The sequence below is a fragment of the Haemaphysalis longicornis genome, unplaced genomic scaffold, assembly GCF_048455015.1.
Source record: "Haemaphysalis longicornis isolate Haplotype H1 unplaced genomic scaffold, Haemaphysalis longicornis Haplotype H1 scaffold_3, whole genome shotgun sequence".
NCBI lineage: Eukaryota > Metazoa > Arthropoda > Arachnida > Ixodida > Ixodidae > Haemaphysalis > Haemaphysalis longicornis.
In genome coordinates this window covers 98052091-98067560 of record NW_027526335.1, presented here as the reverse complement: position 1 = coordinate 98067560, position 15470 = coordinate 98052091, and the positions used below count along the sequence as shown (strand labels likewise).

Sequence of the window (15470 nt, the reverse complement as noted above, 5' to 3'; positions counted from 1 at the left end):
TGTCGTGCCAAGAACTTCCGAAAGATTAGTCGTATATAAGTGGAACGGTGGGCGGGGGTCCGACAGCGAAAGTGAAGCCCCAACAGCGGTAGTAAAGTCAAGGAGAACTCGTTTTAAGTGATCCTATCACAGCCAACTTGTCATAGGTGAACTCGCCAAGTAGGACAAGTCGTCATAGGCCATCTCACTCTAGGGAAACTCCTAACCTACGACAAGTAGTCAATGGCCCATCCCATCACAATTTACGTTTTCCGTTAAGCATGCTCAAATAAAGAAATACAGGATTTCGCATGATTCTCTGCTTATGCGTGAACATTCTTACACCACTCCTTCGATTCACCAAACTTACATATATTTGGTGGTCTTCGAGGAACACGCCAGACCAGACAGCGTATTTTGTTGGTTTTTTGTCTGCCTTTTCAGCTAATCGCACTGGCCGTACCAGATTTTGTTTGCTCGTTCTCAGTTTTTTCAATATCACATTTTTTTTTCCACTTAATCGGGTGACGGCGCTGTATTGAGTAGATATTCATGATTTCCCTATTTTTGGTGTTTTCTATTTTGTTTTGATCTTACTGTTTTTATGCCTTATGATAAAACCCAGACATGATGGGGTGCAACGAGGGGGGGGGGAGATGAAAACGAACCAACCCGTAGCATGGTGACTATTTTCGTGACTAACTTGTCTCTCGTTAGTTCTAAGCAAGGCATCGATAATAGTAGGACAAGCATTAGCAACTAAATTCAGCGCCTATTAAGAATTAGGAATGCAGAAATCGAGAGAGGCTTTTGCTAGCGTTCCAGTTACGTTTTTGACATTGAACCAACAAGCGCCAAGAAGTGCTTTCCTTGTGTTGAACAAACGTGGCGAAATAATTAGATTGTAGGTCGACATAAAAACGGTGTATACAAAAAAGTACGGAGCATATCGGGACACTCTGGTCCATACACCACCATGCCGTTGTGCAGAAGAATATTCGTTATGGCAGTACCACCTGCGCAATGAACAGAACAAAAAAAATTGCGGAGACAAATTTCGCGCAACACAAAAACAAAAAAAGCACGCAGGAAATAAAAGACAATTAGTACAAAGACTACAAATTCTGTTAAATAGGCTCGCTGAGGATAAAAGATTTGCAAATAACATGGCGAGGAGGAAACTAAAAAAAAACATACTGCAAAATTTTGTTTGCACGGAAAGTCCAGGAAAAACACTTTCGATAAAACGGCTTCGAAAAAACGCCCGTCGACAAAACGGCGTTCGATAAAACGGCGTTCGATAAAACGGCTTCGATAAAACGGCATTCGGTAAAACGGCGTTCGATAAACTGTCCGCACCCAATTTACTGTCCCAGACAGTTTATCGAGCGCCGTTTGATCGAAAAAATTCCCGTTTTATGGAACGCCATTTTATCGAATGCAGTTTTATCGAACAACGTACGTCCGTTTGATCGAAAGTGGGTTTTTGCGGTTTTCATTGTAATTTTCGGGATTTATTTTGTTTAACTGGCCATCGCATTAACCTAACTTGCAGTTCGCTTCATTCTACATTTGCTCTGCTGTGCATTACATACGAAATAAAATTTCGCGCAGCGAAAAACACCGACAGTAAAAGGACGGGACGGGTGCCAGCCCGTCCCGTCATTTTACCGTTAGTGTCTTTCGCTGCGCTAAATTTTATTTCTGTAATATGAATCAACTCACCCAGCAACACGTTTTACTGAATTACATGCGAAAACCTGTCTACATGTGTTGACGCGTCTTGTATTTTGGATCACCCGTGCTTTATTAGAAATTTTTAAAAAATTTTTGAGTCTTCATTGATTGCGCTCAAGCACGTATATACGTCTTATTCATATTATAGAATTTGGTACTGTAGTAGGAACCCTAGCCCCGTGCGCAATATTCCTAAATGTGTATCGGTATATTTAGGTTGGTGTTTCCAAATAGATTCCCTGCGCCAAAGTCTTGCCCTCCCCCAATTTTTCTAGTCACGTGGTTTTCACGCGACTCCTACTCGGACCATGTGGTCACAATGTTTGCATGCGGGGAAAATCGTTCCAAGAACTCAGGAAAGATTAGTGCTATATATGAATGAATCAGAGGTTGGGGGGGGGGGGGTTCCGACATTGAAAGTGAGGCCCCAACACAGGGCGAGGAGTCTAGAAAAACTCTAGTTCTTGTATCTAAATAAAATAGAGAACTGTATGAAGTCCTGTATTTTTTTATTTCAGCATGATTAACAAAACACGTAAATTGTTACTAGATACTTAGAACTAGAGATACAAGGGGACTCCCTATGTCAGTACCACCTGCGCAATGAACAGAACAAAATTTGTGGAGACAAATTTCGCGCATCCCGAAAACAAGATGCACGCAGGAAATAAAAGACAAATACAAAGACTACAAATTCTGTCAAATAGGCTCGCTGTGGAAATATTTGCAAATTACATAGCCAGGAATAAACTAAAAAACGTACTGCAAATTTTGTTATACGAAAGACCGGGAAAAACACTTTCGATAAAACGGCTTCGATAAAACAACCGTCGATAAAACGGCATTCGATAAAACAGCGTTCGTTAAAACGGCTTCGATACAACGGCGTTCGATAAAACGACGCTCGAAAAACTGTCCGGACCTCACGCGTGACACATATATACACAGGAAGAATTCACCAAAACCCTTAATATGTATGCGTACACAGGAAGTCATCTGCCTCAAATCACTACCCACAATTCAGTACACGTGACACAAAAGCAGCTCTAGAGATTGTTTTGTTGTTTTAGAGCGACAACTTGAGAACTTGGGGTTATCATCCGTAAATTTCTTTGGTGAGCCCCTCCCGACTACAGGACTCGGCACTGACATTTTGAGCAGATGGGCACCCTTTTTTTTTCTTTCTATAAAAAATGGAGAAAAGGGTGCCAGTTTCTATAAGAAATGGGGTGTCGCAACCATGGTGTAAGAATATTTAGGTGTTGACACAACGCGGGGCGGCGCGGCCAGATCTTGTTCGCAGCTCCATGCGCTTCTCCGGAACGCCACCAGAGTGCGCCCCGCCACGCGGGCCTATCTTCTCGTCAATCTGCGTTGGTCGTAATGCAGGTGCTGTGGGATCGTTCGGTTGAGCGGCGTGTACGTGTACTTTTTTAGTTGCAGATAGGCACAGACAGATTGAAAATGCTGCCTACACCAAATAATTTTGGGCTACTGTCATTTTTACTCGCAGAAACTGCAGCAGTGCGGGGAACAGCAGCGAGAACGCGGTCGTACGACCCGTCCGAGCTCGTTGACGAAACGCTTTTATTGCAAACAATTTTTTTTTCAGTCATCCGTGCGACCCCAGAGAGCGTAGTTTTTTACCGCCTTTTAGAGTAAAAGGTTGTCCGAAACGCACACGCTGACCTCTGCGGTAGGGGGAGAAGAGTAAGATTGAAAAGAAGTGGAGAGAGGAGTGCCCCTTGCGGGATGCCCCTGTCACCATTAAGCCGTAGAGCCTACGCGTAGCATAAAATGTTGCTTGAGCAGTGTAAATTGCCGAAGCTGTGAGGTAGTACTGCTCGCCGTGTAGAGAATATGGTAAAATTCGTCCAACTCTGGTTCTTTAATGTGTCCAGAGACGTCAGTGATGTTACCGTATAATTCGCCTGTATCAAAAATGCTACCTCCATAGCAAGGCACACAACACACACACAGGGTTTTGCTGTGTAGCGAGACGCCTCCGCCGCTGTACGCGCGAGGGCACGGAACGAAGCGAAACCAAGACTACATATGCGACGTTTTAATGGCTAAGGCAGTGCAGTGCTACGTACTCGACGCGAAAATGGTCAGTGAAAATTTCCCAGGAGTTTTTCTATCAAGCTCGTCTTTCACGCCGATATCGACGGGGATGAGTGGTTGTCTGTCCCACGGAAACACAGGCATGCACGCGCAGATATAAAATACTGACGCGGCGCTAAACTGAGATTGAGGGATGTCAGTTTAGAATAATTGCAGTCGGCGTGATAAAGCGACTTGCTGGACCACAAAATTCTCCAGCTATCTTAAAAAGGTCAGGGCAAATTATACAGCTTTACCAACATATTATGTTGAACCAAAATGTACAGCGGGTAAAAACTGGGCCCGAGATGGCTGTATAAATTTAGCCGCTGCGCTGCCCTGACATACGGCATGTGGTGTGCCTGTGTAAATGCTTCTTTGAAAACAGATTAAAGATACCGCCATCGGTAGCCTCAATTATTTCTCCTAAATTTAAAACTTGGGCTAACTGTTTTTTTTGCATATTTTGACAAAAAACTGCACGTAGACAAAGGCGAAGAAAGGAAGACACAAGAGCTCGTGTTGTTTTCCTTTCTTTGTTCTTTTTTTTGTCAAAATTTGCAGAAGCCTCAATTATTTCGTCCAGGGACCTTGTGACCTCCAGACTTTTGATACTGTGAGATTTTAGTGATCAGGGAGCTCAATTGAAGAACATAAGAGTAACGCTGACTGCGGCATCAGCGAAAGAATGCAAATGGTGCCCGTGTTTTGGGCGATGTGAATAATCCCATTTGGTCCTAATTTGGAGCCTTCCATTGTGGTGTCCATTATTTTCCACAGTGGCGTATCCAGAAATTATTTTCGGGGGTTGCTATACGCCAGACGTAAAAAAAATAACAAGAAATAGATCCTGCGGTGAAACAATTTTCGTTTTTCTCTTAGTAATGTCTAAAGGGTTATTTGTTTCGTCGATTAATATCTTCACGAAAATACGGGTACATGCAGGACTCCGAAGAGCCATATGTCTGAACAAACCAACCTTCCTGTTATCTTTGTTTTTAAATTTTAATATAACGGGTCGGCGTGTTAATAGCATTGCTCTGTCTACGCATCTGGTTGCCCATGTATACATTCAGCAAAAGAATAATAAAATATCTTTGTTCCACGGAAGCCAAAAAAGCATTTACGTGTAACCGACATTTTTAACTACAAGACGCCTTGGGCCGCCGCGACATCCGCGCACAGCGTCGCCTCGCTGTACCGCGTGAGTTCCACAACGATCACTGCGGCAGTGATCGGTGACGAACACAACGTGGAAGCTGAAACATTGTGTCTACTCTTCGGGATTAACTCTGGCAGCAGAAAACACCGAAACGCAGCTTGAACGACGCGGGAAGTCAAGCACGCCGCCCATCCACCGCAGCTGCGCCCGCCACTCCGCAAGCGATAGCCGGCACCTACCGGCCCCCCCGATGATGATGATGGTGATTATGATGATGATGATTGATATTGGTTTCCCCTTTGAAGCGGGGTGATGACATGTCATCTTACCAAAAAGGACTAATATAACCATGTCTTACACCCTTGGTTTAATACTAGCGCTGCTTAGGACAGGCACTAAAGCTTACTAGACACGAAATACTTTTTTTCCCTGTTACAGGTGGTAACTGTCCTAGGCAATATTTCCCTCTCTGCTTTTCGTCCACCAGCATTCTAATCTTCTTTTCGTTCCTTCGACAGCCTTGAAGTTAACTTCCTCTGTGATACCCTTAAATCCTAGGGCTGAATGCGACAGTAGCGTATCGCATTGGTTTGTCGAATCGGGCAAATTCGACGCGTTTGCGTTTACATGTATGTGCATTGGAGACTAGCGCCACCCTGTGTCATATCTGAGAGTTATGATGTCGCATTTCCGGTGTTGTTAACAGTTTCCGGTAACGGGCTAGTTTCTTGTGGGCGTTTTGGCATCTGTCGCGACCGACGTTGATCGGTTGATCGCGGCGTTCGTACACGCGAAAATGTTCGGTAATGCTGCTCTTCGGCTGCAAGTTCTGTTGCTTCTGGCGGCGTGGACGAATCTCCATCTGTTTTTCTACGCCACTGCATTGTCGCGCTACGTACCGGCAGCGTTGCCACCGTGTACGCTCGCAGTACGCGCAAGCCCTACTGCAAGCGACCCGCCTTGTTGGGGATTCGACTGTCGCTGAATGGGCGCACTTGCAAGGTGAGCACTTTGATTCCCGTAACGTTAAATCAATAGTTTGTTATCTGGCGTGTGCTAACAGACAGAACAACGGCGATGCCGGCTAAAGTCTTTCTTAGCTCCTAATACGCGAAGCTTTTAGTGTAAAAATAGCACTGCGAGCTGCTGATGTACCGAACACAGCAACAGAATTCAGGCGTTAGGCTAGGCCGCGCGCTATCAATCAAACTCATCCTCGCCACTCCGCGCTGCGGCATGCTCGCTGTTCAAACTAGCTGTCAACCACGGCGGCCGGTGATATCACTGGCTGCTTCTTTCATGGGGGATTATATAACCAGTAGTGCTTGCAACTGCGCTTCTCGAAATGGAGCTAGCGCCGGGCAGCAGCTACCCCTTTTCCCTTTCAGCTTGTCCGCGTAAATTGGTATAGCGTATCCTTAAAGGCCCGTTCACACTTGCGACGAAGCGACGACCATTTTTTTGTCGCCACGACAGAAATTCGCAAGGGTAGTATTATTTTAATTTCTTTTTTTTTTTTCATACGCTTTTGTGTTGGAGGTGTCTCAAGCCACAACAAGAGGCGTCGAAAGACTGCGTGGGCGAAACCACGGTCACTGACTGGTGGGATCCCGTTGTGCTGACAGAGTTCACAGATGAAGACTGGCGAGAAAACTTTCGGATGACACGTGCCTCATTTGTGAAGCTCGTGTCGATGATTGCACCTTTCATTTCACCAAAGCCAGATTGTGTGCGACCACCCGTTCCTCTCGACAAGAGGGTTGCCATAGCCCTGTACAAAATGGGCAGCTGTGCTGAATACAGGATTGTGGCAAACCAGTTCGGCATTCACAAGAGTACTGTTAAGAAGTGTGTTTACATCTTCTGCAGTGCCATAGTGAAAAACTACCTCGCTGAAATTGTGTGCTTGCCCTCGGAAGAAGTAGTAGCAGCCATAGCCAGCAGATTTGAAAACATGTGCTATATACCACAAATTTTCGGTTCCATCGATGGTACCCACATACCGATCCAGCCTCCAGCAAAAGGCTATCGTGATTTCATCAACCGTAAGATGTGGGCATCTTATAATATGCAGCCTGTGGTTGATGACCGAGGACTGTAAGTTTATGCGTTTCTTTCCTTTGCAGTCAATCGGTTTTACTGTACCCCAAACCTGGTCAAGTGTTTTGTAGCTGCACATTACATCTTAAAGCCATGCCTAACTATGGCATTGAGTTCTTGAGTTCAGACAGGTTCATACCAAGTTACAGAGGCTGGTTCTCACTCTTGGTGGAGAATTGTGTAAATGTGGTTTCTAGGTGACTACACTACCTGTGGAGCACCATTGCTTAATTGTAAATATAAAATCTGCAAGTGCTCATGGGACCTATGCTACCAGTGCACTCTAGACCAAAAAAAAGAAATGATGCTGAAGTCAGAGGTGTTGCATACTTTTTCGCAGTGCGGCCAGGAACATCGTCAGTTTTCGTGATTTTAATACCTTAGAGCGGTGGCACCAGTGCCAAAGATAGAGCAGACTGAAATTTTTAGTGAGTTTTGTGACCATGTCTGCATGTACAGCGGGGATTAAAAGAAATACGAACAACGGAGCACACAGCCTCCGACGCATGCTGCACCGTCTGGCTGTACTGCCAGTAAACTACGCGCACGCGCACTTCGAGAGCGTGTGAGAGTGTGGCCTATATTTATGGGAAATGCTTGATCAAGAAGCGACCCCGGTCATTTATTTTAGGCCGCCTTTTCATGCTGCCTCGCCACTGAACAGGATGATTGCTGAACGGCATCATGCTAGTTGCAATCAGCCTGGTGCGCCATTGGCTCCCGAATGTAGTAGATAACAGGATGCTCAGTGGCGACAGAGCATAGAATATTGCCTCAAAATAAATTGCCGGTGTCGCTTCCTTCTCAAGCATTTCCCCTAACAGTAGGCCACAATCAAACGCTCTTAAAAAACTACGCATGCGCGCAGTTTACTGGCAGTGCAGCCAGACGGTGCAGCATGCGTCGGAGGCTGTGTGCTCCGTTGTTCGTATTTGTTTTAATCCCCCCTGTACTGCATGTCATCTCGCTGTTGCAGTATATTCCTGGCTAATGCTTCAGACCATAATAAATTCACAGTTATAAAGAGTACAGCTTGTTACGAATCGGCCAGCAACACGTGTTTCCCGCATCAGCGACCACGTGGGAATCGACCATGTGCGCCCGCGTGTCGGTGAATCGTACTTTCGTGTCTCGACATGCCGGGTCAGTCACCTCGCTTTGCCATGTGCCACCGGTGGCTGCCAAGCGCCACACCCTTCAGGCACCTGCGCGTCGGAGAGTCCCGCCCTGACCTACCCGGCTTAGACGTTTCGCTATCAGCGCGATCAGAGTTGATAGCGCGACCCCGGCACCTTTCAAGGACACTCTCCCCCCTCTCTCGGACGCCACAAGGGGCGAAGATGACTCGCGATCTTGGAAAGACTGTGCGTGTGTGTGTCTATGATTTCGTGGCGTGTTACTCTTGGGGGCGTTTTTTGGGTATAAAAGAAGCAGCACAAACGCTGATAATCATTCCTGTCTGAGCAGCGAATCCATGCGGTCGCTCTGCTCGTGTCCTGTATTGTAACCTCGCCCGTCGGGGCATTGTATGTTTTTTTGGCTTCGGCTCACCTCTCGCTATGAAGTAAACAGTTACGTTATCCTACTGCTCTGGACTTCTTCACGGCTGCAACACCGGCTGGCCGCTCGCACCATACACGCTACCCATCGTATGTTGGAGGCCACGGAGAAAGGATCGGGTGCCCCCGCTCGGTCGCAACAACTGGTGTCAGCGCTGGGATGACACGGTTGCAACAACTGGTTGGCAGCGGTCGGATGACAACTTCACCTGGAGCCAGCGGTGCGAGACCCAACACCACGGACGTCAAGGCGGCTTCGGACTTCGCAGAATTCATGGCGGTCAAGGGTGAGTGCGGGACTTTTCTTCACTGAGTTTTACCAGGCTTCTGAGGATAGCTGGTAGGGCGTGTGTTTTTGTCGCGTGGGTTATTCGCGCAAAACATTTTTTGGAGCAGTGGGAAAGCAGTACTCTAGACCGGCCATGAATTTGAAAGCGTTGAAAAAACCGCAGTTGTTGGAGCTTGCAAAAGAGTTGCGCTTGGATGTTACGGACGCGCTGAGAAAGCCAGAGCTGATACAGGCTATACTCGCTATTGGGGCTGACGATGACGAGCTGTCTGAGTGCATTGAGACGATCGATGGCAGGGAGACCGCTAAACGTCAGGCTGCAGAGGCAGAGGCTGTGCGCCAGCGTGAGGAACGCGAGGGAAGAAAGCGCGAAGAGGAACGCGAGGAAAGAAATCGAGAACAGGAACGCGAAGATAGAAAGCGAGAAGAGGAACGCGAGGAAAGAAAGCGAGAACAGGAACGCGAAGATAGAAAGCGAGAACAGGAGCGACAGCATGAGCTGGAAATGAAGCGTCTAGACGTCGAGGCGTCTCGACCTAGACGTCAGAGTGGCAGCAGCGTGCAGTCTGCGGCGACTGAGCGACCTACGTTGCGAATGTGTGACCTAATGCGACCCTACAAGGTAGGAGAAGACATCGGTCTTTTTTTGGTCAACTTCGAGCGTACGTGTGAGAGGGCCCAGTTTAGCCGAGACTCATGGCCGCAAAAGCTGCTTACGCTTTTGCCAGGTGAGGCATCCGACGTGATGGCCCGCTTGCCAAAGGAGGAGGCGGAGGACTACCAAAAAGTCAAGTCGAGCCTCCTGCGTAAGTACAGGCTGTCAGCAGAGGCGTTTCGCCAGAAGTTCCGGGAAGCCGAGAAAGCTAGAGGCGAGTCGTACTCGGAGTTCGCCTACAAGCTTAAGGCCAATATGGAAGAGTGGCTCAAAGAGGCAGAAGCTTTCGGAGAGCACGACAAAGTAGTTGAGTGCTTCGGTCTTGAGCAGTTTTACCGCCGACTACCGGAGAACCTGAGACTCTGGGTGCAAGATAGGCCAGGGGTAAAAACTGTGGATCAGGCAGCTCAACTAGCCGACGAGTTCGTCGCACGTCGAGGTGCGCAGGGGCCGAGAGACGGCCACAAAGAGTTCAGGCCGAGGCCTGATAAGTCAGGGCCGAAAGGCAGAGCTCCCCAGGTAGACGGTGGAGCAAGGAAAGTCGTTGTCGGGGATAGAGAAACTGGCCACGACAACGAAACGAGAGCAGCAGACGCTGACGAGCAGCGCAGAAAGAAAGCCTATGAAGCGCGCAGACAGGCTGCGTGTTACAACTGCGGCGAGACTGGACATTTCGCCGCTAGTTGCAAAAAGGGAAAACTAGTCTTTCATGTACTAGATCCGGATGAGGATAGCAGGCAACTTTTAGAGCCCTACGTACGCGAGCTAGCAGTTAACGGCAAACCGTGCCGAGTTCTTCGCGATTCCGCAGCAACGATGGACGTGGTCCACCCGTCCTACGTCGAACCGCATCAATTCACGGGCGATTGCGCGTGGATAAAGCAGGCCGTAGAGGCACAAGGCGTGTGTCTTCCGATCGCCAGGATAACCATCGATGGTCCCTTCGGAAAGCTCGAAACCGAGGCCGCTGTTTCTCCCAGCCTTCCAGCGCAGTATCCGTATCTTTTCTCGAACAGGTCCGATCAGCTACTGCGCGAAAGGGGACTCGTTTTCGGGGAAGGGATAGTGTTCGCGCTAACGCGCTCGAAGGCTCGCGAACTCGGAGCAAAGGTGGCCGTTGAAAGCAGGAAGGATTCGCGAAGAGAGGAGGTTGGGAAGCTTGCTGAGACTAGCAACGACGTTGCTTCCGAACGCGGCCAGTCGGCCTCCTTGCAGGTTCAGATCGCGGGTGTCGAGCAGCAGCAGCATCCAGCCGAAACAGATGATTCTCCGGCAGAGATTTTTGTAGCACCTACGTCGGAAAGTTTAGAGCGGTTGCTGCACGTCGATAGTAAAGCACTGAGCGCGGAGCAAAGAAAAGATCACACGCTGGAAAAGTTACTGGACAATGTAACTGAAGGGGTTGCGAAAAAGAACGTAAGATTCCAGACGAGGGAGGAGATACTTTATCGTAAGTATCGAGACCGGAGAGGGGTGGAGTTTGACCAATTAGTTGTCCCGCAGGTCTATCGTCAGGATTTGTTGCGTCTCGCACACGGCAACTCGTGGTCAGGGCACCTAGGCATACGAAAAACGAAAGACCGCCTGTTGCAGGAGTACTACTGGCCAGGATGCTTTCGCGACGTCGAAAACTTTGTGCGCACTTGTGATGTGTGCCAGAGAGTGGGCAAGCCGGGAGACAAAACCAAAGCGCCCATGAAACTTGTGCCGGTTATCACGGAGCCCTTTCGCCGTCTCGTGATCGACACGGTTGGCCCACTGCCCGCGACGACCTCTGGCTACCGTCACATCTTGACAGTGCTCTGTCCTGCTACTAAGTTCCCCGAGGCCGTACCCTTGAAGGAGTTAAGCTCAGTGGAAATTGTGAACGCCCTACTGTCAGTGTTCGCGAGGGTCGGCTTCCCGGCAGAGATACAGTCAGACCAGGGCACAGTTTTTACGAGCGCACTGACGACGACGTTTCTCGAGAAGTGCGGAGTAAAACTCATTCATAGTTCCGTGTACCATCCTCAGTCGAACTCTGTCGAGAAGCTTCACTCAGTAATGAAGCGCGTTCTCAGAGCCATGTGCTACGAACGAAAGACTGACTGGGAGCTGTGTTTGCCGGCCGCGATGTTTGCTTTGAGAACGGCTCCTCACGAGACTACCGGGTTCACGCCAGCGGAACTTGTTTACGGGCGCTCGTTACGTTCCCCCCTCCGCATCCTCCGGGAATCGTGGGAAGGTAGGGGCGAAGACCCAATGGTTGTAGAATACGTACTCTCGCTAATGGACCGCTTGCACAGGGCACAGCAGCTAGCGGGCACCGCAATGAGCACAGCCCAGAAAAAGTCCAAACCCTACTACGACAAGGGAGCCAGGGCACGTCAGTTTGAGGTGGGAGACCAGGTAATGATTTTGCGGCCATCTCAACGCCACAAACTAGAGGTTCAGTGGGAAGGCCCGGCAAAAATCCTTCAAAAATTGTCTGAAACGAACTACGTTGTGAGTGTACCTGGAAAGCGCAAGCTCCAGCAAGTATACCACAGCAACCTACTAAAGCCCTACAGGCAGCGGGAAGCGGTGGTGCAGATGCTAGTTAACATACCCGAGGAGATTCCCCCCGATATTCCGGAATTAGGGCCGCTTACCCATGACAGCACGAGTAGCCTCGTTAACGACCTAGTAACGAAGGCGGAGCTAGAGCCTGACCAAAAACGCGAGTTGGAGGCACTGTTAGAAGAGTTCTCGGACCGGTTTTCGGATAAGCCCGGCAGAACTTCCCTCTTAACGCATGACATCGAGCTTACGTCTTCCCAGCCCGTACGTTCAAAAGCGTATCGAGTGTCGCCGCGACAGCGCGAGATTCTGGAAACTGAAATCCAGAAAATGTTGGCTCTGGATGTGATAGAGGCTTGCGAAAGCGACTATACTTCACCCCTGATACTGGTTGAAGTTCCTGGCAAGGATCCGCGACCATGTGTAGACTATAGGAAGTTAAACCTTATCACCAGAGACCAAACCTACCCGATACCGAACATCGAGGAACGTATCGAGAAAGTAAGCAGCGCTTGCTTCATTTCCACTTTTGACTTGGTGCGGGGATACTGGCAGGTTCCGCTGACGAAGGAAGCTAGCCGGTACGCGGCGTTTATTTCACCCATGGGCACCTTCCGACCGAAGGTTTTGAGTTTTGGGCTGAAAAACGCGCCATACTGTTTTTCAAGTCTCATGGACAAAGTGTTACGGGGGTACGACGACTTCGCGTTGCCCTATTTAGACGACGTGGCTATCTATTCCGCCTCGTGGCCAGAGCATCTGGAACACCTGCGCTCCGTGCTTTCACGGTTGCGCGAAGCGGGCTTAACGATCAAGGCACCTAAATGTCAAACGGCACGCGCGGAAGTCACTTACCTTGGTCACGTTATAGGTAGGGGTCATCGCCGACCTTCGGAAGTTAAGGTAGCTGCAATCCGAGACTTCCCGCAGCCCCGAACCAAGACAGACATTAGGTCGTTCTTGGGAATCACAGGTTACTATCAGAGGTACATTCCGAGGTACTCTGAGCTGGCTAGCCCTCTAACCGACGCGCTTCGGAAAAACGAACCGCTAACAGTCGCGTGGGACGAAACAAAAGAGCAGGCTTTCGCCGACCTGAAAAATGCTCTAACTAGCCACCCTGTGCTGAACTCGCCAGACTACTCAGAGCCCTTCGTGGTCCAGTGTGATGCTAGTGACCGTGGGATGGGGGTTGTGTTGTGTCAGAAAGCTGACGACAATGAGGAACACCCAGTCTTGTACGCAAGTCGTAAGCTGACGATTCGCGAAGAAGCGTACAGCGCCTCCGAAAAAGAGTGTGCGTGTCTCGTCTGGGCGGTGCAAAAACTGGCCTGTTACCTCGCCGGCTCGAAGTTTATAGTAGAGACCGACCACTGCCCTCTCACGTGGCTGCACACGATGTCCTCAAAGAACGGTCGCCTCCTACGCTGGAGCCTGGCTCTGCAGCAGTATACGTTTGAAGTGCGGTACAAAAAGGGGAAACTGAATGGCAATGCTGATGGCTTAAGTCGGAGTCCTTAAGGCGAGAAATGGCCTGTAGACGCCTGACTTTCTCAAATTCCTTTGTTTTTCCTGAAGCAGGTTTCGCCCTTTATGATTACGTTTTTTTTTGTGTATGGGACATTTCCAATCACGCGAAATGTCACCTTTCAAGTTTGTGCACTTGTCTAAAGTACTGCTGGGCTAAAATATAACTAGTGTAGTTAGTTATTAGCGTATTTTTTCGCAACTCAAAGCCTGGTAGATCTTCAGTGTGGATTTGTCTTCGCACTTGCCGGCGATGCGGTTGTGTGTTGCTGTGTTGTTCTGTTGCTTGCCTGACCAATCCAGAGACGTTCTTGGGGAGCCACTACTCGTCCAGTGATCGGCCATGTGAAGCTCCAGCACGGTGTCGTACAGCCCAGGCCTGGAGTCGAGCGTCTGCTGAGCACTTCACTGCGAAAGCATCCCTCCGGAAAACGGTTGAAGACCCTTATCCATCGGGATCTCGGACCCCCGGCGGAGAAGCTGTTACGAATCGGCCAGCAACACGTGTTTCCCGCATCAGCGACCACGTGGGAATCGACCATGTGCGCCCGCGTGTCGGTGAATCGTACTTTCGTGTCTCGACATGCCGGGTCAGTCACCTCGCTTTGCCATGTGCCACCGGTGGCTGCCAAGCGCCACACCCTTCAGGCACCTGCGCGTCGGAGAGTCCCGCCCTGACCTACCCGGCTTAGACGTTTCGCTATCAGCGCGATCAGAGTTGATAGCGCGACCCCGGCACCTTTCAAGGACACTCTCCCCCCTCTCTCGGACGCCACAAGGGGCGAAGATGACTCGCGATCTTGGAAAGACTGTGCGTGTGTGTGTCTATGATTTCGTGGCGTGTTACTCTTGGGGGCGTTTTTTGGGTATAAAAGAAGCAGCACAAACGCTGATAATCATTCCTGTCTGAGCAGCGAATCCATGCGGTCGCTCTGCTCGTGTCCTGTATTGTAACCTCGCCCGTCGGGGCATTGTATGTTTTTTTGGCTTCGGCTCACCTCTCGCTATGAAGTAAACAGTTACGTTATCCTACTGCTCTGGACTTCTTCACGGCTGCAACACCGGCTGGCCGCTCGCACCATACACGCTACCCATCGTATGTTGGAGGCCACGGAGAAAGGATCGGGTGCCCCCGCCCGGTCACAACAAGCTGCTATGCTCTATATCGATGGTAAATGGTAGTAACTAACATGAAAAAGAGAATCCCACTGCATATCTTTGCAGCATACTACAGACGTGTCATTTCTCAATAGCCAGCCTCTTGCTCAACACAGACTACAGCTTAACATAATTGCACCGTATTGCGAGTGTGAAGGAACGGTGGTATTTTATTTTTATCAATTGTATTATTTTCAGGTTTCGAAGCATCTCGTGCAAAGCCCCTGGGAGCGCGCATGATGCCACTGCACTGAGGCTGTCAACATTGTATCAAAAAAGGGACGAGCGGCTGCCAAAGGGTGACAAGGCATTCCGTGGCCTTCAAATCCCGCTGATGCTGCTGGGTGATGCTGCTTACCCTCGTCTACCATGGATATTAAAAGGGTATGCAACACCATCAGGTGGACTTTCTAGGGAGGAAGAATCCTTCAATGCCTACCACAGCTCGGGCCGCAATGTTGTTGAGCGTGCTTTTGGCAGATTGAAGGGGCGGTGGCGCATAACTTTAAAGTGGGCTGATATCAACTACAAGTTCATGCCAAGTGTGGCAGCGGCAGCCTGCATTCTTCACAATTTCTGTGAAATGAACTCTGAAAATGTTCAGGACACTTGGATGACCACTGTCCGAGAAAGTGAGCAGGGCCTGTACCAGCAGCCTTCCTC

General features: G+C 49.3%; 1 protein-coding gene across 1 annotated transcript; it reads left to right on the top strand.

The window, feature by feature from the left end:
* The first annotated feature begins 8129 nt into the window (after positions 1-8129).
* LOC144174918 (uncharacterized) lies at positions 8130-14759 on the top strand. The gene has a single exon (XM_077703904.1). The coding sequence runs from the start codon at positions 9063-9065 to the stop codon at positions 13641-13643; it is 4581 nt and encodes a 1526-aa protein (XP_077560030.1). The 5' UTR covers positions 8130-9062; the 3' UTR covers positions 13644-14759.
* Positions 14760-15470: the final 711 nt, after the last annotated feature.

Excerpts from the sequence above, each read along its gene's own strand:
- LOC144174918 (XM_077703904.1), top strand. The coding sequence starts at position 9,063 with ATGAATTTGAAAGCGTTGAAAAAACCGCAGTTGTTGGAGCTTGCAAAA.